Genomic DNA, 21,060 nt, shown 5'->3' with positions numbered 1-21,060 from the left:
CTTAAGTTTTCTCTTTTGTGTGGTGGGGGATTTTGTGATACTTGTAGCTCCTTAGGTGTCTGAATATTGGGTGCTCCAGAAAGTTTCTATAAGGAAAGGTTAGGAACTGCATTCTGGTTGAGAGAGAAAAAGGTGGTGATGACTTGCACAGTACACTTTATAGGAAGAGGAAAATATCTCAAGTTCATATCACAGAAGGAGTACAATAATGCTGAAGGAAGCTAATATGGATGATGCTATATCTTTATAAAATATGTATGTTGCTATTGTTAGGCGCCAGCAAGTCAGTTCCAACCCATAGCAACCCTTTATGTATAGCAAAACGGAAATACTGTCTGGGCCTGTATCATCCTCACAATTGCTGTTATATCTGAGCCCATTGTTGCAGGCACTGTATCAATACATGTCGCTGAGGGTCTTCCTCTTGTTTGATGAACTTCGACTTTATCAAACATGATACCTAGGGACTGGTACCTTCTAGTAACTTGTCAAAATGTCTAAGACAAAGTCTCACCATCATCATTTCTGTGGAGCATTCTTGTACTTCTTCCAAGAGAAGTTTTTACTTCCGGCAATCTATGGTACTTTCAATAATCTTCACCAACATAAAATTCAAATACATCAGTTATTTTCAGGTCTTCCTTATTCATTGTCCAGATTTCATGTGCATCTGAGGCAACTGAAAATACCACAGCTTGGGTCAGGCACACCTTAGTCTTGAAAGTGATATCCTTGCTCTTTAACATTATAAAGAGATCTTTTACAGCAGATTTGTCCAATGTAATACATCATTTGATTTCTTTACTTATGTTTCCATGGGCATTAATTGTGGATCCAAGTAAAATGAAATGCTTGCCAATTTCAATGTCTTCTCCATTCATTGTGACGTTGTTTACTAATCTAGTTGTGAGGATTTTTGTTTTCTTGACATTGAGATGCAATCCATACTGAAGGCTGTGTTCTTTGATCTTCATCTATAAATGTTTCAAGTCCTCTTTGCTTTCAACAAGCAAGGTTGTGTCATCTATAGATCACAGGTTATTAGACAGCCTTCATTCAATCCTGATGCAACTCATATAGTTTAGATTCTCAGATGATTTACTCATCATACAGATTAAATAAGCATATTGAAAGGATTTAACCCTGATGCACATCTTTCCTGATTCTAAACCATACAGTATCCCTATGTTCTGTTCCAAGGACTGCCTCAGATTCCTCATGAGCACAATTAAATTTCGGGAATTCCCATTCTTTGCAATGTTATCCATAGTTTGTTATGATCTACACAGTTCAATGCTTTTTCATAGCCAATAAAACACAAGTAAACATCTTTATGGTATTCTTTGTTTTAAGCTAAGATCCTTTTGATGTCAGCAATGATATCCCACATTCCACGTCCTCTTCTGAGTTTAATTTTAATTTCTGGCAGTTTCCTGCTGATGAGCTGCTACAACTATTTTTAAAATTATTTCCAGCAAAATTTCACTTGTGTGTCTGACTAATGATATTGTTACATAGTCTCTGCAATCTGATAGCTCACCTTTCTTTCTTGTTGTTGTTAGGTGCCATAGAGTTGGTACGGACTCATAGCGACCCTATGCACGACAGAACGAAACACTGTCCGATCCTGGGCCAACCTCACAATTGTTGCCACGCTTGAGTCTATTGATGCTGCCACTTTGCCAATCCATCTCACTGGGCGTCTTTCTCTTTTTCTCTGACCCTCCATCTTACCAAACATGATATCCTTCTCCAGCGACTGTTCCCTCCTGACAATATGTCCAAAGCATGAGAGACGATAAGAAGGATATCATCTTGGTCAGAGAAAAAGAGGAAGACCCCTAATGAAATGGATTGGCCAGGTGGCAGCATTGATGGGCTCAAGGGTGGCAGCAGTTAGTGAGGTTGGTCCAGGATCAGACATTTTTTCGTTCTGCTATGCATGGGGTCGCTATGAGTCGGTTCCAACTCGATGGCACCTGACAACAACAACAACAATGAGAGCAAAGTTTGGCCATCCTGACCTCCAAGGAACACTCTGGCTGCATTTCTTCCAACACAGATCCGTTGGTTCTTATGGCAGCCCATGGTACTTTCAATATTCTCCTCCAACACCACAACTCAAAAGCATGAATTCTTCTACGGTCTTCCTTATTCACTGTCCAGCTTTCACATGCACCTTTCTTTAGAATGCACAAATATGGATCTCTATCAGTCAGTTGGCCAAGTAGCTATCTTCCAAATTTCTTGGCATAGACTAGTGAGTGCTTCCAAGGCTTCATCAGTTTGCTGAAACATTTCAACTGATATTCCATCAATTCCCAGAGTCTTGTATTTTCCCAGTGTCTTCAGTGCAGTTCAGACTCCATTGACACCAATTCTTGATTATACGCTACCTCCTATAATGGTTGAATGTTGGCCAATTCTTTTTGGTACAGTGACTCTGTGTATTCCTTCCATCTTCTTTTGATGGTTCCTACACAGTTCAACATTTTGCCCATTGTTGTTCTTGTTGTGAGTCTATGTAGGGTTTCCAAGGAGGGGCTAATGGGCTAGAATCACCAGCCTTGTGGAGCAGTCCAGTGCTTATCTTATAGCACCACACTAGGACTCCATGCTGAAAGAACTGAAGAAAAATTCAAGCTTCAACTTTTAATATTGAAGAATTCTATGGGCAAAATAGAATTCTTCAATACTGAAAGTCGAGGCTTGAGTTTTGTCTTCAGTTCTATCAGTTTGAGAAATGCTGAGTGTGTTCTTCCCTTATGATTTCCTAATTCCAGGTCTTTGCATATTTCATTATAATACTTGACTGTATTCTTGAACTGCCTTTTGAAATCTTCTGTTCATCTCTTTTATTTTATCATGTCTTCCATTTGTTTCAGCATCTCTACGTTCAAGAACAAGTTTCGGAGTCTCTTCTGGTACCTACTTTGGTCCTTCCTTTCTTTCTTATCATTTTAATGACTTTTATTTTCTGCATGTATGATGTTCTTGGTGTCTTAATGACAACTCTTCTGTTCTTCAGTCATTAGTGTTCAGTGATGACTGAATATATTCTAGAGATGGTCTCTAAATGCAGGTGGAATATACTCAAGGTCATATTTTGACTTTCACAGACTTGTTTTAATTTTCTTCAGCTTCAACCTGAATTTACATATGAGCAACTGGTGGTTTGTTAGGCAGTCTGACACTAGTAATTTATAGTACATGTTACTTACTGTTATGCTTACACAAATTTTAATTGATGTAAGATGGATTTATAATCCATGTCATTGATTTATTATTCTATAATGAGAGATACATTTGATATTAAAAATAAGAATCAGAGTAGTGCATATGGCTTACTTTCTAGACAAGAGATAAAGGTAAAGTTTATAATAAATAATTTTTGAGCATTGAATTACAAAAGAGAATGATCTCCTGATCTATCGACTTCTTCAATCTAGGGACACTTGTGCCCTGTTTTTTGAAAGAAAAAAACACACCATTGTATGAACTCTTTTCTATCTTGCAGTTGCTTGTAGTAACTATAATTATTGCAGTACAAGATGCTTCAAAATTTCATGGGGAAATGAAATGAAAAGATAATGGAATTTTTACACTTGAGTGGGGGGAGAAAGGAATAGCCAGAATCATCACTACAGAAAGCTTGTAAGTCTGTCTTCAGCCTATAACTGATTGGAATATCTTAAAGGGGGCTAGAAGTTGCCTAGTGAAAGAGGCTTCCTGTGGAGCCTTTACATTGCACAAGACCATAGGTGGAATCCAGAGCCCCATCCAGAACCAAATGAGGTAGGAAATTTCCACTGGAAAGGATGAGTAGACCAGCCTGGAGTGGTTAGAAGAACAGAAGATACTATGCGAAAGAAAGACCCACAGGAAAAATCTGAAACAATAATGGCAGTCTGACTGATTACTACAAGAACAAGTAAGCTGTTTGCCTGGGAGCCATCAAGGCAAGTGGTCAGGAGGGACTCCTCAGAGCAAACCCTCTTCCAAGACTGAGATTCAAGGGGAATACATGATCAGGCATGTAGTCTAGCTGGTGACCACATTGGTCATCGATAAGGGGGAGGGGGGAAAAACAGCAATGGAGTTGTGAGCTAAGTCTGACCACATTCAATAAACCCCTGTGAACCTGGGTGGAGACCTGGATGGCCAGCAGTATGGCAAGACCCTGGGACTTCTGGGCCCAGAGGCAGTGACATGGCCACAGAGGACTAGAGTGGAGAGTGAAGCGTCCAGCTGATATGAAGTGAGGGGAGATGCCTAAGAACACCCACACTTGCAGATAGTACCCACTTGACCTGGCTTTGATGGCTGGATGATCAGAACTCGACTAGAAGAAGAAGGCAGAGGGAAGAAAGAAAGAAAGAAAAAGAATAACCTGTTACAATTTGATGAACTTTACCTATACTTATGGATGTAGTAGCTCAAAAAAGGGAACAAATATTTACATGGAGGATCACTCCCACTCCCTGGATACACAGGGTTGACTGGGATGGGCAACTTAGACATTGGTTACCCAAATGAGGGGCCTATAAAGGCAAGAAGTGACTGGCTTACAAGCTTTCAAGAGGGAGCCTAGTTCCAGACGGGGCAGGGGAAGGTAGAATCACCACTGAATGATTTCCAATCTTTTGGGAATAGACTGGCAAAAGGAAATGGGGATAAGACTTTTGTGGTTCAATAGTGAATAATTGCCATCAGGGCTGACTGTGAGGGTAGGAAATATAGAGGTAAATGTTTTTTGACAAAAGGAGGAGAGTAATTGATTTTGTAGCCTAGGAGCGGAGGTCCCTGGAACCATCAAGTGAGAAGAAAGGAAAGCAGGACCCTATCCTGAGAGGCAGTGACGCCAGGGATGGAGACAGAGAAGATGTTGTGGATAGATGGAGCAGGTGGGGACACTGAACTCAGGGATGGAGAAGGGGTGTGTGCTGGAAGCCAGGGGGCGGGCCTGTTTATTTGATGCTGCATGGAGGGGATTGTAATCAATCCAATAAAACGAAATACCATAGGATGAGTGTAAAGCTGATGTTCTCCCATGTAAACCTCACAATAAAAACTGAAGAAAAAAAAAGATAATGGAATTTTTATATGAAACTTTTGGAAACCCCTTCATGTAATTTGTATTGGTTACAATATAAATTCAGAATATTGCAACATTTTTATCAATTTCACCATTGCAACATGTTTAAGGTCAGCCCTGAAGTGACTGTGCCAGTTACTTTGTTAAATTCAAATCTTGAGGCATCTATCACTAGGTTTGCCAGCCCTGTGAATGAGGCATGTGGAGATTGAATTGTCCATTCTGAGTCATTTTGTGATGACTGCAGCCTCAGCTAACATCTTAACTCCATCAGATAGCCATGTCAGAACCATTCAGTTACCTCATTCTTAAGATTCCTGACCCAAGGTAACTGTGAGATAATCAATATCTGTTATTATTTAAGTCACTAAATTTTGGGATAATTGGTTATGCAGCAATAGATCGCTAGACAAAAGCCTATCTGATTACCATGCTAAACTGCCACCGCTGAACTAACAATCCTTTTTATAATAACCCTTACACATACAAAGTAGCAAACTCATATAATGTAATGGGAGTGTAGCAAATTCATATAATGTAACGGGAGTGGAGAGGAAAAGTCATGGATGTTGAAGAAGTGAAAATGGGAAGTATGGTAGACAGGAGCCCTGCGGGGTAGAGAGCTGGCTTGTTAACCTCAAGGTCAGTAGTTTGAATCCATCAGTTGCTCTATAGGAGAAAAATGAGATTTTTAGTTTCCTTAAAGTTTTACAGCCTTGGAAATCCTACATGAGTCAGGACCGACTGGATGGCACATAGCAGCAGCATGGTAGACAGAGAAAGCTAAGAGCAATGAAAAGATAAACAAGAAGATAAAATCTACCGGCTCTTATTCATTGAAACATCTCTTCTAAAGATTCCATCAAGATCTTTGAACAAATACATATTGAAGAGAGCGATTAGAAAAATAATTTTGGGTTCAACATTAAAGTTCATGGAAAAGGATTTAATATCTCTGAAGCCATTGTTTCAAAAGTTATTCTCTAGACTCGTGCCAAGATGAAAAGATCAGCATTTTGACTCTTAGAATATATACATAGACACTCCATGTTTTATATTATTGAGATCTCATAATCAAAGGCATCCCTATCCTCCAACTCATCCCAGATCCAAATTACTTTCCACCTGCTCAGTTTGCAAGGATCCTTTCTGCTTCCAGATTCCATCAGATTCTTCTCCCAAGAGTCCAAAGAGCAAGTGACTCACCTTTTTTACTCCAGTCTTTATCTTGAAATGGCAATCTATTCTCAGAGTTCCCATATGCTCTGACATCCAAATTAAACTTAGAATCATTTATTAGGAAGTGAACATTGGTATAACATTATAAGCCAAACTTCAGACTGATTGCAAAGTCATCAATATTTAGACTACTTGTTCCATGATCCAACTCAGGATCCTCTCACTGAATTTTATTTTTCTTAGTCTATTCCAGTTTGGAATAGTTCCTCAGACTGCCCTTGTCTTCCATGATCTAAACATTTTAGAAAAATACTAACCAGTTATTTTGAAGACCATCCTTTTATTTTGAGATTGTCTGATTTTTCCTTAAGATTGGGATGAGTTATTGCACCGTTGATAAAATGCATTCCGATGAGTTTATGCATATTTTGAAATGCATTACATTTAGTATACAAAAATGTATACTAAGCGTTCATGATATTAGTATGTTTTATTACTAGTTATATTTAGCTTAATTACTTAGTTGTTGACCAGGTTTCTCCATTGTCAGTTTTCTGTTGTACCCTGGTGTGGCCTTGTAGGATCAGCACTGGGCTGTGAACTACAAGGTCAGCAATTCAAACCCACCAGCTGTTCCTAGTAAACCCTACACAGGGTCGTTATGAGTCAGACTGACTCAAGAGCAGTTAACAAGATCAACAACAACATTTAATCCATATCTTGAGGAAAATATTTCCAGAATATGCAAATTTAGCTTCTCCTTAAATCTAATTTTGTTGTTGTTGTTAAGTGCCATTGAGTCTATTCCGACCCATAGCGGCCCTGTATAGGGTTTCCAAGGAGCTTAATTTTAGCATCCATTAAATCCACACAAATTACTGTGTGTTGCCTGATAATCATTCCCTATTTCCCTCTTCCCATCTCTATATATTGATTGGAATTCTACTGTAAGGCAGACTTGCCCTGCTTCATCTACTTGTATGTATGTGTATGTGTGTGTGTATGTATGCGTTCACATCACTATGAACTCATGGATATTTATTTCATTCCATGAGTTAAAATCAATTTCTAAATGCTCAAATTGCATCAACCTTGGCTATTAGGAGCTTCTTCAGATTAATTTGTGTGTATGTGGTTCAGTAAATCGCCATGGTATTTTCCCCCAGCATCTTCTATTTTCTGGAGGCATTCTTGGGTGGGATCAAAAGTTTAATTACTTGGCTACTAACCAAAAGATTGGCAGTTCCAACCCAATCAGAGGTGCATTGGATGGAAGGCCTGGTAATCTACTTCCAGAAGCCCACCACCAGGAAAACTCTATGGAGTGCATTTCTACTCTGAAACACGTGGGGACTGTGGAGTCAGAATCAACTAGATAGCAAGTGGTAAAAATGTTCTGGTACCACAGGAACAATATTTTTCTTCTCCAAGTCCTAGGATCAACCACTACTCCAAGGAGTTCCTTTTACTGGAGAATGGCCCTTAGAAATCAAGAACTGGTTTCTAGGTGTGCTCACTGCCAGTTGGATGTCAGTGCTTCTAGGACCTCTCAGCTAATAAAACCAGTATATTTGTTGTTGTTGTTGTCAGGTGCCATCGAGTCGGAACCGACTCATAGCGACCCCATGCACAGCAGAACGAAACAATGTCCGATCCTGGGACAACCTCACTACCGCTGCCACACTTGAGTCCATCAATGATGCCACCTGGCCAATCCATCTCGTTGGGGGTCTTCCTCTTTTTCTCTGACCCTCCACCTTACCCAGCATGACATCCTTCTCCAGGGACTGTTTCCGCCAGACAATATGTCCAAAGTATGAGAGATGAAGCTTAGCCATCCTGGCCTCCAAGGAGCACTCTGGTTGCACTTCTTCCAAAACAGATCTATTGGTTCTTTTGGCAGTCCATGGCACTTTCAGTATTCTCCTCCAACACCACAACTCAAAGGCATCAATTCTTCTACGATCTTCCTTATTCACTGCCCAGCTTTCGCATCCATATGAGACTATTGAAAACATCATGGCCTGGGTCAGGCGCACCTTAGTCCTCAAGCTGACATCTCTGCACTTCAATACTTTAAAAAGTTCCTGTGCAGCAGATCTGCCCAATGCGATGTGTCATCTGATCTCTTGACTGCTGCTTCCGTGAGTGTTGATAGTTGATCCAAGAAGAATGAAGTCCTTGACAACTATATGTGTGCATAATATTCAGCTGTATACTTCTGTACCTATATGATTGTATGTATTTTTTTAAATGAGTTTATATTAATATCTCTGATTCCAACCAAATACCACAAGAGTCATTTTAGCCTTATTTGTGACTTCTTTTTCCACCAATGAGATTACTGGATCTCATTATCTACAATGTATTTACTTATTTGTCAAATCTAGTGTGCACATAAAATAGCTTCAGTTTTCGTAACCAATAGCCCTGAGAGAAACATTGTTACTAGATTACAGCCTTTATACACAGTCCTTGTTTTGTTTTGTTTTATGAAGACTTTATCCTTATAGTATCCAATCAAGATATTGTTTGCCACAATTACTCAGACTAATTCTTACCTTTTTCATTCCCTTCAGTGTTTGATTAATTTAATACAATTTTGGTTCATTTGCCAGTGCCTGTATTCTACTTTGGATTCCTTCATCCTTGTTGGTTTTTAAAAAGTTTACCTAGGGGATATGTGAAACATTTCACTAGATATCAGATTATACAAAAAGGTATACTTGGAAAAGTGTTACTCCTTCTTCAGCTCTGTTATCATGTTTCATATTCCCGTCTTCCCATCCTGTTCTTATCCACCCCCGCATATAACCAGTCTTTTTAGCTTTTTTAAAAATTTGTCCTTGTTTTTCTTTTGCAGAAATTAGCAGAAACATGTGTTTATAGCTAATCTTTGCACTTTGCTTTTTCACATGAATGTAGAATGTATTCCATATTAATTCATTGAGAGGTCTTCCTTGTTCTTTTTTTTTTTAAGCTTTTATTGTGAATTGAGTAATAGTTTACAGGGCAGATCATCAGTTTTACATTCCACAAATCATATTTTGTTTCATTGCAATGATTACAATCCCCTCCATGCACTATCAGTTAACAGTATTTACCTCTATTCCCTGCTTTTTATCTTTTTTATGTACACAAAACACACAGGAAATATATATTCATTTAAATGTCCAAAGGGCACATTTTGCAAGCTGACTTCCTACCCACCAATACACACAGCCTTTCTCATTCCATGGGTCTAGAGTCCTCAACTGCTCTATCTCTCTAGGTCCTTGCTTCTGCTTCTATCTCTGCTTTTCTGGTTAATTTCCCACATTATACTCATGTTCGTCCCTCTTGATGCTCCTAGGGTCCTCTGTTCCTGGAATAAAAGATTAACTATTCCCCACTTTTTGTTTCATATCTTCTACATTTAAAGTTGTAACAATTGCAATTAGTCATGATCACTATAGAATCAAAAGAATCCTATCCCTAACCTCCCCTATCCCCTTTTACCAGAAACATCTAGAAATGAGGAAAACTATTCAGTGGGGATTCCACTTTACTCTCCTTGTTCTGAAATCTAGCACAATCTTGAAAGCTTGTAAAACAGCCACATTGTGGCTTTATAGTGCCCTATTTTTGGTAGCCAATGTCTAAGTTGCCTGTCCCTATCAAACCTGTGTACTGAGACAACAGGTTTGATCCTTGATATGAAGAATCTTTCCCTTTCGGTTGGAATTTTGAGCAATTGCACCCAAAAACTGCTCCTTGTAAACTCTATACAGGGTTGCTATGAGTCAGAACAGACTGGACAGCACTTAACAACAACACATCCATAAGCAAAAGTCCAGTTCATCAAATTGTAGCAATTTATGCTTGCTTCCTGTATCAATCTTTATTTTCCTTTGGTCATGTCCTGATCAGCAAGTCATCCAAGCTAGGTCAAATGGGTACCATTTGCAAGTTTGGGTGCTGTTGCATACCTCCCCCATTTCAGGCCAGCTGGCCCCTTCTCTCAATTATAAACCTCAGTGGTTAGGTCAGTGTCCATGGGTTTGGCAGTTCACAAGTCTCCCAAAAACTCATCCCTTCTTCTGTCTCTCATCTCAAGGTTGATGGGTGTCTATGGAAAGTGGACACTTGTTCATTTTTCATAGATGCATGTTAATTCAATGGGTTGATATTCTGCAGTTTATTCAACTACATTCACATGTATGGATATTTAGTTTGTTTCCGATGTTTTTGCAATTTCAAGCGATGCTGCAATGAATGGACCTTGGCATGCAATCCACAGTTTAAATTATTCACTTGAGTAAAAAGATTTCTAATTTCTAAGCTATAACTTGTTTATAGCTCCTTTTAAGAAAAGTTTTCCAGAAATTTCATATGCCAAAAGCCAAATGAGATCTATTACAATAGTCAATGGAGAAATGTAAAAGTAAACGTTTTATAGCAAGGAGGGGAGTGATTAACTTTCCAGTCTAGGAGCAGAGGTCCCTGGGACCATCAAGGGAGAAGAGCAGAGAGTGGGACCCTATCCAGAGAAGCAGTGATGCCTGAGATGGAGCCAGAGATGATGACATGGAGCGATGGAGCAGCTGGAGACTTTAGATCCAGAGAGGGAGAGCGAGGTGTGCTGAAGACCTGGGGGGTACAGGGAAGGATTGCATGGAGGGGATTGTAACCATGGCAATGAGACAATATACAATAGAATGAATGTAAAACTAATGTTCTCCCATGTAAACTATCACATAATTCACAATAAAACATTTAAGAAAAAAAAAATAGTCAATGGAGAGAAAGTCTGTCTCAACAGATGGAGTGCTGAAGGTGGTCTGCACAATGTTGTCATATCCATTAACTCAGCTCTTGTGAGGAAGATGGAGAAGGGATAATTTGTCTAGTGCCAAACACCTCTTTCCTAATCTTTGTGCTCATGAAAGCAATCATTCAAAATTATATCAAAGTAGCAAAGTTTAGAATTAGGGAGTCCAGAACTGTAGAGCAAAAAAAGTCAAGAAAACAAGCCTCACCTTCCTTTCAACTTTTTTATAAACCCTATTGTCTTTTTTTAGCACAGTTGCTATCATGGCTAAACTGATAATGATTACATGATATCCCCTTTTTTCCATCACTTGGGGTTATATAAAGGTTTAAGGAAACATCAGTTGTGAGAAATTGTTTCCTTAACTGGTTAGAGAATTGCACACTTGAGAACAGATCATGACTACACAAATTCAAGAAATTGCATTAAAAAGAATCATTCTTCACACTGGGCATAAGACCCCACACAGTAAGAAATGCATTTTACATGTTGCATCAAAGAGAATTTTCTGAGTCAGAAGTCTTGAAGACTAGATGGGAAGAGTGATGTATTTGACAAGATACTTCAATAAGTTTTGCAAATTTCAGTCACTTATGGGAGTAGTTTTGTTTGTCAGTAAAAATGAGTATAATCCCTCTGTTCCAGCATCAAATGCCCACATAATTACAGTTTTCCTTGTTATTGTTGTTGTTGTTAAGCGCTGTTGAGTCAGCGCCAACTCGTAGCTACTCTATGGTATGGTTTTTGAGGAGTGGATGGTAACTTTGAACTGTCGGCCTTTGGTTTAAACTGACCTTGCTGACAAACATCAAGTTTTAGAGACTTTGCACCCCTTTCTCCAATTTATTTTAATAAATATCAAGGATACATTTATTTTACATTTACTGTTTTGTTGTTAAGTGCTAAGCCACCCTGTGTTTCCAAGGAGAGGCTGTTGAGTTTGATCTGCCAATCTTTGGGTTAGAAGTCTATTGTTTATCCTACACCACCACCCTGTATAGGGTTTCTGAGAAATGGGTGGTCGGTTTGAACTGCCAATCTTGTAGTTCGTATTCAATGCTTATTCTACAGCATTACACCAAGATTCCCCTCGTAAAATAGAATATCACCTATTTATAACATTGTGAAAAATTAAATCTTGTCTATTAGTGGCTTAAAGCTCTATAGACAATTCTATACTACTCTGCTGGAGTCCTGGTGTGTCCCTCTAGGTGAACGCGTCAGACTGCAAAGTCGTTTGAACTGCAAGGTTGGCGGTTCAATCTCACCAGCTGCTCTTTGGAAACTCTATACAGGGTCGCTATGAGTTGGAACCGACTCGATGGCACTTAACAACAACAACAACATATTATTCTCCTGGAAAATTCCTTTGTTTTCATTGCCAATATAAACTCTTACTGATTGGACAGCTACTTAAACAAGCCTACTGCGTCAGAGACCTTGCAAAGGATTTCTACAGAGGGCAACGATATAGCTTGGATAATCTCTCAACATTTTGTTACTTAGATGGAAATTTAAACTTGTTGTTCAGCTCTTACATGTAATTGCTTTTCTTTTTTGTGGATCTTCGGGAAGTTTAGGACTGTACTCTTTATGGAGATTGAAACCATATTTTGTGTGTTGACCGACTAATCATTCCATCACTATTCAATAGTATTCAATAGTAACATCACTAATAAAGATATTGAATGTATTCTAATTTGCACTTCCCATTTATTTTCCCATATGATCAATGCTTGAACTCTATCTCTAGTAAATTCATTACAATGTGGTTCTGAATCAAATACCCAAAGACTGAAGACATTCTTCAAAGTAAAGAAAGTAAAGTGCATCCCCACTTCCAGTACTTTGTATATATCATCTGCGTCTTAAACTGAAAATTAAATCTTTTTCACCTCTGCACCCTGACTGCGTTTTGGACTCCCCTTGCTTCCCAAATACCCTGACTTCAAGGTTTCTCAACCCTTGGAGTTGTCCAGAGGAAAAGAAATGCACAGCCCCGCCCTCAACCCCTGGGAGTAGTAAAGAAAAGAATTTTCCTAAAGAATTGCTTGAAAACTAAGGTGCAGTACACAAAATAAATCCATGGTTGTATAGATTTATGTCTCATGGATCCAGAAGTTAACATCAAATGGGTAATAATTGTTTGGGATTATACTAAACCAGTTTGATGAACTCAAATGCCCTCGACTCAATAGGCAGGACTCTCTGAGGAGCCTGTGTTACTTCCTTCACTTAAGTGAAGATTTGTAATAAAAATCTTAATGCCAGTGGCATGGTTTTTGGATATATAAGAAACTAACCTCTTGGAGAATCATATTTGGGAGGTCAGAAAACTCCACAGTTGAAGATCGGTTTATAATTTACAAAGAAAATAGAAAGTTTTGTTCCTCTGAGTTGAAATTTGCCAAGCACGGCGGGAAATATTGCTGGTTTTTAGCATAAGGACTTGTGCTTTGCTCATAATCAGAAACCGTCTCGAAGCCTGAGGCTTCAGAAATAATTTTCTGAGAAAAACCGGGCAATTCAGAATGGAGAATTTTTATATTTTTAGGCTTTTTTGAGGTGTAACAAACACAACTCTGGATCAGAGAGGACACTCTGCGGCTGCCAGTGAGGCGGGCTGGACAGCGCACCAATCACCGCGCAGCTCCGCCCTATATAAACCGGCGGGCGCAGCGCCGCGGCCCGAGTCCCGGCCAGTGCCTCTGTTTCCGGCTCGAGTTGCGCTCCTCACCCCCGCCCTCAGCATGTCCGAGACTGCGCCCGCTGCGCCCGCTGCGCCAGCTCCCGCCGAGAAGACGCCTGTGAAAAAGAAGGCTCGCAAGTCTGGAGGTGCCGCTAAGCGTAAGGCGTCCGGACCCCCCGTGTCCGAGCTCATTACCAAGGCGGTGGCTGCCTCTAAGGAGCGCAGCGGAGTGTCCCTGGCCGCGCTTAAGAAGGCACTGGCAGCAGCTGGCTACGATGTAGAGAAGAACAACAGCCGCATCAAGCTGGGTCTTAAAAGTCTGGTGAGCAAGGGCACCCTGGTGCAGACCAAGGGTACCGGCGCCTCGGGCTCCTTCAAGCTCAACAAGAAGGCGGCCTCTGGGGAAGCCAAGCCCAAGGCCAAGAAGGCAGGCGCTGCCAAAACCAAGAAGTCTGCGGGAGCAGCTAAGAAGGCCAAGAAGGCGACGGGGGCAGCTACCCCGAAGAAGAGCGCCAAAAAGACCCCAAAGAAGGCAAAGAAACCAGCTGCGGCTGCAGGAGCCAAAAAAGCTAAAAGCCCGAAAAAGGCTAAGGCAGCTAAACCCAAGAAGGCTCTCAAGAGCCCAGCAAAGGCCAAAGCGGTGAAGCCCAAGGCGGCTAAGCCAAAGACCGCCAAGCCAAAGGCAGCAAAGCCAAAGAAGGCGGCAGCCAAGAAAAAATAAGTTTCTTTGGTCGTCTACTTAAGAGGCTTAAAATAACCCAAAGGCTCTTTTCAGAGCCACCCAGATAAATCAGAAAAAGAGCTGTTGCACATTGTAAGGGGCGTGGTTTCTAGGGGCGGGATTCACGTAATGGGGGAGGGGCGTGGGTGGAAACGTAATGTACAGAAGATAATAGTTTGTTGTGGAATAATTTCTCGTAGTGGAAACACCTGTGGTTTGTTGTGGCCCTTAACCGGTGTAAAGTACACAAGCCAAAATCTGTTAGACTGTAAACTGGCCTCTGGAGATGCGTTCCAGTAACCATAGTAGTTCAAAAGACTTCGGATGGTTTGGAGGGAGGGGAATCAGTTTTGGAAATTTTAAACGTTCATGGGAGCAGAAAGCCTCGTCCTCTTAGCGGCTTGGCAGTATGGGACCGGTGGTACCGTGGACCTTGCCGTTCGCAGTCTACTGCCTAACCTTATAGAATCAAGGTGCTTCCTAGACTAGGATATTCCTTTTCATATTTGAATACGGGCTGGAATATAATGTGTCTTTGGGTCGTGACTGACTCCTGGCCCTGCATAATAAGGTTTCCAAGGGGCGGCTGGTGAGTTTGGGCAACAAACAACCTTTCAGTTCGAGCTGATCTTGTGCTTATTTATCCTATAGAACCACACCAGGACTCCATTACCCAATGCGTAATCTGATCGAATTTATGTGCCTTTGAATCTGCTTCCAAGGACCGGCTGGTGAATTTGAACCGCCAACATTTTGTTAGCAGGCCAGTGACTACACACTGCCATACCATTTGATATCAATGCCTTGCTTCCCAGGGTTTACGGGAAAAAAAACTCGTAAATTGCCCCATTCATACTCCACTGCAATAGATATGCTCATTAAAAACTGGCAGGTTTTAACTATGATTGGAAAACTTTTGATAGGGAACGAAAATGAGTAAACTTTCAGAAGGCTATGCTTACTACTGAAGACTATCTGCAGTGGGCTAGGAGGAGTGCCTTCCACTTCACCAGGCGCGTAAACCCCCACCTCCTACATCTACGCAAACAGTACAGCCCCAGGTGCGCATGGGCCGGCCCTATTCTCCGAGTTGTTCTAGAGAGAGTCGACAAATGGCCCAGCCCACTACGAAAAAACACGAAGAATTTAACTGTCTGCTTGCTGTGACTACGTTGTCCTTTTGGAAGAGGTCCTTTTATAAAGTAGCTTTGAGTAATCTAGGTTAGGTCTTTTGATTGGGTTAAACACAGTAATGAAATGGCCAATGAAAATGTAGACCTGGAAGTGTCATTTACGGTAGTATTTGTGACGCCATACCCTGATAATCCAATCGTGAACTAAGTCTTATTAACATCATTTGAATACTGTATCTATAAATATATGACACCACGCTAAGGTGGACCACTTTCCCATGTGTTAGCAGTCATTTTAACTTGGTTTTACAATGCCTGAACCTACCAAATCTGCTCCTGCTGCAAAGAAAGGCTCCAAGAAGGCGGTGACCAAGGCGCAGAAGAAGGATGGTAAGAAGCGCAAGCGCAGCCGTAAGGAGAGTTACTCTGTCTACGTGTACAAGGTACTGAAGCAGGTCCACCCTGACACCGGCATCTCGTCCAAGGCTATGGGCATCATGAACTCCTTTGTGAACGACATCTTTGAGCGCATCTCGGGTGAAGCGTCTCGCCTGGCACATTACAACAAGCGCTCGACCATCACGTCCCGGGAGATCCAGACCGCCGTGCGCCTGCTGCTGCCGGGGGAGCTGGCCAAGCACGCCGTGTCTGAGGGCACCAAGGCCGTTACCAAGTACACTAGTTCCAAGTAATGTTTCCATTAAAGTAAAATTTACGGCTAATCCCAAAGGTTCTTTTAAGAGCCACGCATGCTGTCAACAATTGAGTTGTAATCCATGTACTACAAATGCTGATAATTTGAAACTAGGTTACCATTCATTGTTTTACTAGACCTAGGAAAGGTTTTGTGTAGAGCTCGGTAAATGAAACAGTATCAGTTAACATGATCGCAACGAACTGCACCATAGGGTTTCTAAGGCTGTAATCAAAAGCAAGTTGACGTTTTTATCCCTTGTTAACGTGGTTTTGAACAGTGTACCTTTTAATCAGTCGAGTGTTTTCATCACTGCGCACTGTTAATGCCGCTTCGTCTAATAGCAATCCTTGTGTAGGGTTTCCGAGGCTGTAGGTTTTTGGAGCAACAAAGTCTCATCTTTTTCCCGCTGAGAGCCTGGTGAGCTGGAACTCTGGACCTCTTGGTTCTCAGTCCACTGTGCTCCCAGATAATTTGCAAACTGAGCTGATGACAGCATGTACAGTTGTACAGAAGCATTGGCTCATTAGATATCACTTAACTAGAAATTAATAAACACAGTATTTGTAGTTTACCGCTTTCGTTTCTATGTGTAGGTCTCCTGGTTGAGCATGACATTGATCTTGTAACAATTTGATGAACTCCGGGTGATGAGTACTCAATTAGTGTGAAGGGGGCGCGTGGTCTGCCAAAAGACCTTAACAGTTTTTTGTTTCCTTTTGTGTTACTGAAAAAGACTGATGACAATGATTTTCCAGAGCAATATATCAGAGTTTACCAATGTCCTTGCTTTAGAACTAAGCCAATTTCTGCTTTGAGTTTTTGAGCATGCTCAGTGTGAGAGGAGCCTAAAGTGTCAACAAGGAACTAAAGCAGGAGGTAGGGGAAGCCATAGCTTGCTTTTTCCTAAAGAGGCCAGAATCACAGCGTTTATGTTAATTAAAAGTCCCTCAGGTAATAAGATCCTCGGTTGTGCAGTGAGTGGGTTAAGGCTTTGTGCCAGAAGGTCGGCGGTTCAAATCTAGCAACCTCCGCTAGAGAAAGCTGAAGGTACCCTGTTCCTCTAAAGATTTATCATCTAGGAAACCCTAGATAGCAGAGGTTTGGGTTTTCTTTTTGTTAGGATAACAAGACAGAAGACTGATCTACAATCCACAGACAATAGCTATCTCAGGACTAAGGCTCCCTTTTCAGTAGCATTCACTACCATTTCCCAGACATCTGAGCGCCAAGGAATTCAGAAAGTAGAAAGCAAAAAGCAAGCCTGTAATTGCAGGCTGTAGTTTCTGGTGTGCAAGATTAGGATGGTATTAAGGGTTTTTGTCTGTTAGGATTGGGGCTTTTAGGGGGCGGGGAGCGGGGAGGTTGTTCGCATGCTAGAGCATGAATTAGAAGTCCTGGTATGGTGCTGAGAGTTAATGCTCTGGACTGCAAAATTTGTTTGAACCACAAGGTTGGCGGTTCAAGCTCAACAGTCACTCCTTGGAAACCCTATATATGGTCGTTATGGGTCGGAACCAACTCGATGGCACTTAACAAGAGCATGAATTAATGGAGGGAGGATGTATTAAATCTGGGAAAAGGTTGGGGAAATTGGGAAGGCGTGATCAAGAGAAAAAGCATAATAAAATGGCTCAGAGTTTGACAAGATAATTTTGAGTTGGATGAGGCTGGACTTGAAGCAATATAATTATGGAGATGGAATTTGGTTGACGTTAAAGCTAGCAGAAGTAGGGATGAAGTTAGAAATTCTGGTGCCCTCACAAGGAGAGCTCTCTCTGGTGGTGCAATGTTTGAGACCTGTGCTGCTTACTGAAAGTCAGTGGTTCAAACCCAAAGAAAGACATGGCACTTTGCTTCTGTAAAGATTACAGCCTAGAAAACCCTATGGGACAGATCTATTCTGGACTATATGGACACTATGAGTTGGAGTGAATTCTACGCTCACAACAGGCTTTGTGTCCTCATACCATCACTAACGAACATGGATTCATGTATGGTTGTTGATATGTGCCATGGAGTTGGTTTCAACCCTGTAGAAGGTTTCCAATGTGCAATTCGTAGATTTGAACCTTATGAACAGTCCAGTGCTTATTACACACCAGGACTCCTCATGTACCATGGGGATAGATTTTTCATAATGTAGCAAATGTGACAGACTCCTGGTGTGGGACTATAGGATCGGTACTGGACTGCAAACCACAAGGTCAGCAGTTCAAACCTACCAGCTGCTCCTCAGAAACCTTATACTGGGTCACTATGAGAAGGAGTCCTGCTATGGAGCTCTGGGTCAATGTGCTGGACTGCAAAGTTGGTTTGAACCACAAGGTTCAGAGTTCAAACTCACCAGCTGCTCCTTAGAAACCATACAGAGTTGCTGTGGGCCAGAACCAACTCGATGGCACTAAACAATAACAACATGAGTCAGAACTGACTCAACAGCACTTGACAACAACAACTTGATAGCTAGATGGACACCTACAATCATGAATAGTCCTTTTTTTTTTCATTCGTAAAAGGACCAAAAAGCAGTTTAAAAAGTAAGGAACCTCAGACCCAGGGATTGGCCCACATGAAGCCCCCAACACCATACCTGATTTTCACTCAAAATTGAACTTTGGCTTTTATAAGGAGTCTGTCCATGTTGTGGTTTCTGATAAGAAATCTCTATGAATCAGACACCAGACCAAAAGCTACATCCTTGGGGATGACCTAGAAATAACCACCCACAGACAAAAATACACTTAACCATTTTAGTTGTAGTTAGGTGCCATCCAGTTGGTTCCAAATCTTAGCAAGCCTATGCACAACAGAATGAAACACTGCCCAGTCTGGTGCCATCTTCACTCACAATTGTTATATTTGAGCTCACTGCTGCTGTCATTGTGCCAATCCATCTCATGGTGGGTCTTTCTGTTTTTCGTTGACCCTCCACTTTAGCAAGCATGATGTCCTTCTCCAGGGATTGGTCCCTCCTGATAACATGTCCAAAGTATGAGCTCTGAAGTCTCACCATCCTGGTTTCCAAGGAGCACTCAGGCTGTACTTCTTCCAACACAGACCTGTTTCTTTTGGCAGTCTGTGGTGGTGGTGGTTATGTACCATGGAGTCGGTTCCAACTCATAGCGACCCTGTACAGGGTTTCCAAGGCTGTAAATCTTTACGGGAGCAGAAAGCCTCCTCTTCCTCCCACGGAACAGTTGGTAGTTTCAAACTGCTGACCTTGAGGTTTGCAGCCCAATTTGTAACCACTACGCTACCAGAGTTCCTTTTTAGCAGTCTGTGTTGTTAAGTGCCATCAAGTCAATTCTGACCCATAGCGACCCTGTATAGGGTTTCCAAGGAGCAGCTGGTGAGCTTGAACCTCCGACCTTGCAGTTCAAACGACTTTGCAGTCTGGCGCATTAATCCACAGCGCCACACCAGGGCAATCTGTAGTACCATCAATATTCTTTAACACCACAACTCAAAGGCATTAATTCTTCTATTGTCTTCCCTATTCACTGTCCAACTTTCACATGTCTATAAAGCTATTGAAAATACTTCGACTTGAGTCAGGCACACCTTAGCCCTCAAACTGATATCTTTGCTCTTGAAATCCTGAACCTTTGTGCTGAATAGGGTAGTTTCCACCACTAAGAATTTGGACTACAAGTCACCCTTCACACTTAACTTGTTATAGGCTGTCATACCACAAGGGTTCAAAAAACTCATACTGAGAATTTAATTTAGGCTAATCCAAGCTGGTTTTGTGCCCCTGTGTACCTGGTAGAAGCAAGTACAATCTCTGAGGAACAAGCTTCATTTTAGAACTCAATAAACCTCCCCAGATAAAAATTTCAAAGGCAATGAATGAGAAGAGCAGCATGAAAATCAAAAGTAACCACACATTATGAAACAAGGCACTGACTCAGAAGAACAAGACAACAGCACCAAAGAGTAAGAAAAGGGAATTATCAAATACAGATTCAAAATGACTAACGTAAATATCTTCTAAAAAAAAACTGATCAAAATATGTTCAGAAACTAAGAAAATACAATTTGAAAAAAAAATTAAAAATTCTAGAATAAACACACACACACACACACACACATATGTACATACACATAAGCCCATATATTTATCTGTGATATGCATACGAACATATTACTTATAACACAAAATTAAAAGTATATTGACTATTAGATGGGCTCAGCAGCCAATGAACCTAGCTGAAGTGAATAGCCATAGCATCAGGAATTATCCAGAATGTACCACAGAGAGAAAAATATAAAAGTGGGTTTAAGAGATCTGGAATTCATAATGAAAAGGTTCTGGTATGTATTTAATTATAGAAACGGAAGGAAAACCAGAGAGAATGATGCAGATGTGAAATTGAAAAGATTTTGGCTAAGAATTTTATACAATTGATGAATTATTTATGTAATTTTAAATAAGTAGGATGAAAAAATGTTACAACAAAAGAGGTTACTATGTGACCTTATATGCTCAAGTACAGCAAAACTGATACTAATTTTCATATTTCTATTCTATGAAAATTATAGTAATATTGCTATTTCATTCTGACATGTCAACAGACTATGTACTGATTTGAATTTTGTTGGCAACAATTGGGTAATTATTTATATGTATTTTGTATCCAGTTGAACAAATTTTGTTGATTCCAATCAATATTTAATGGACTGTCTAAAGTTTCATTGCATATAATACTATCACTGTTATTGTTATTAAGTGTATC

At 40.8% G+C, this 21,060-nt stretch overlaps 3 protein-coding genes across 3 annotated transcripts in view; all 3 read left to right on the top strand.

Moving 5' to 3' along the window:
* LOC102824026 (histone H4-like) overlaps positions 1-21,060 on the top strand; it is a 120,996-nt gene that overhangs the window by 55,940 nt on the left and 43,996 nt on the right. The gene's annotated exons all lie outside the window — the stretch shown is intronic.
* On the top strand, positions 13,781-14,551 carry LOC102820967 (histone H1.4-like). The gene has a single exon (XM_006872802.1). It carries the CDS (start codon positions 13,835-13,837, stop codon positions 14,492-14,494), a length of 660 nt encoding a protein of 219 aa, XP_006872864.1. The 5' UTR covers positions 13,781-13,834; the 3' UTR covers positions 14,495-14,551.
* On the top strand, positions 15,939-16,319 carry LOC102821354 (histone H2B type 1-M-like). The gene has a single exon (XM_006872803.1). The coding sequence runs from the start codon at positions 15,939-15,941 to the stop codon at positions 16,317-16,319; it is 381 nt and encodes a 126-aa protein (XP_006872865.1).

The sequence above is a fragment of the Chrysochloris asiatica genome, unplaced genomic scaffold (assembly GCF_000296735.1).
Source record: "Chrysochloris asiatica unplaced genomic scaffold, ChrAsi1.0 scaffold00213, whole genome shotgun sequence".
Classification (NCBI taxonomy): Eukaryota; Metazoa; Chordata; class Mammalia; order Afrosoricida; family Chrysochloridae; genus Chrysochloris; species Chrysochloris asiatica.
The sequence above is the reverse complement of the archived record's forward strand: the minus strand, read 5'-3'. Positions and strand labels throughout refer to the sequence as shown.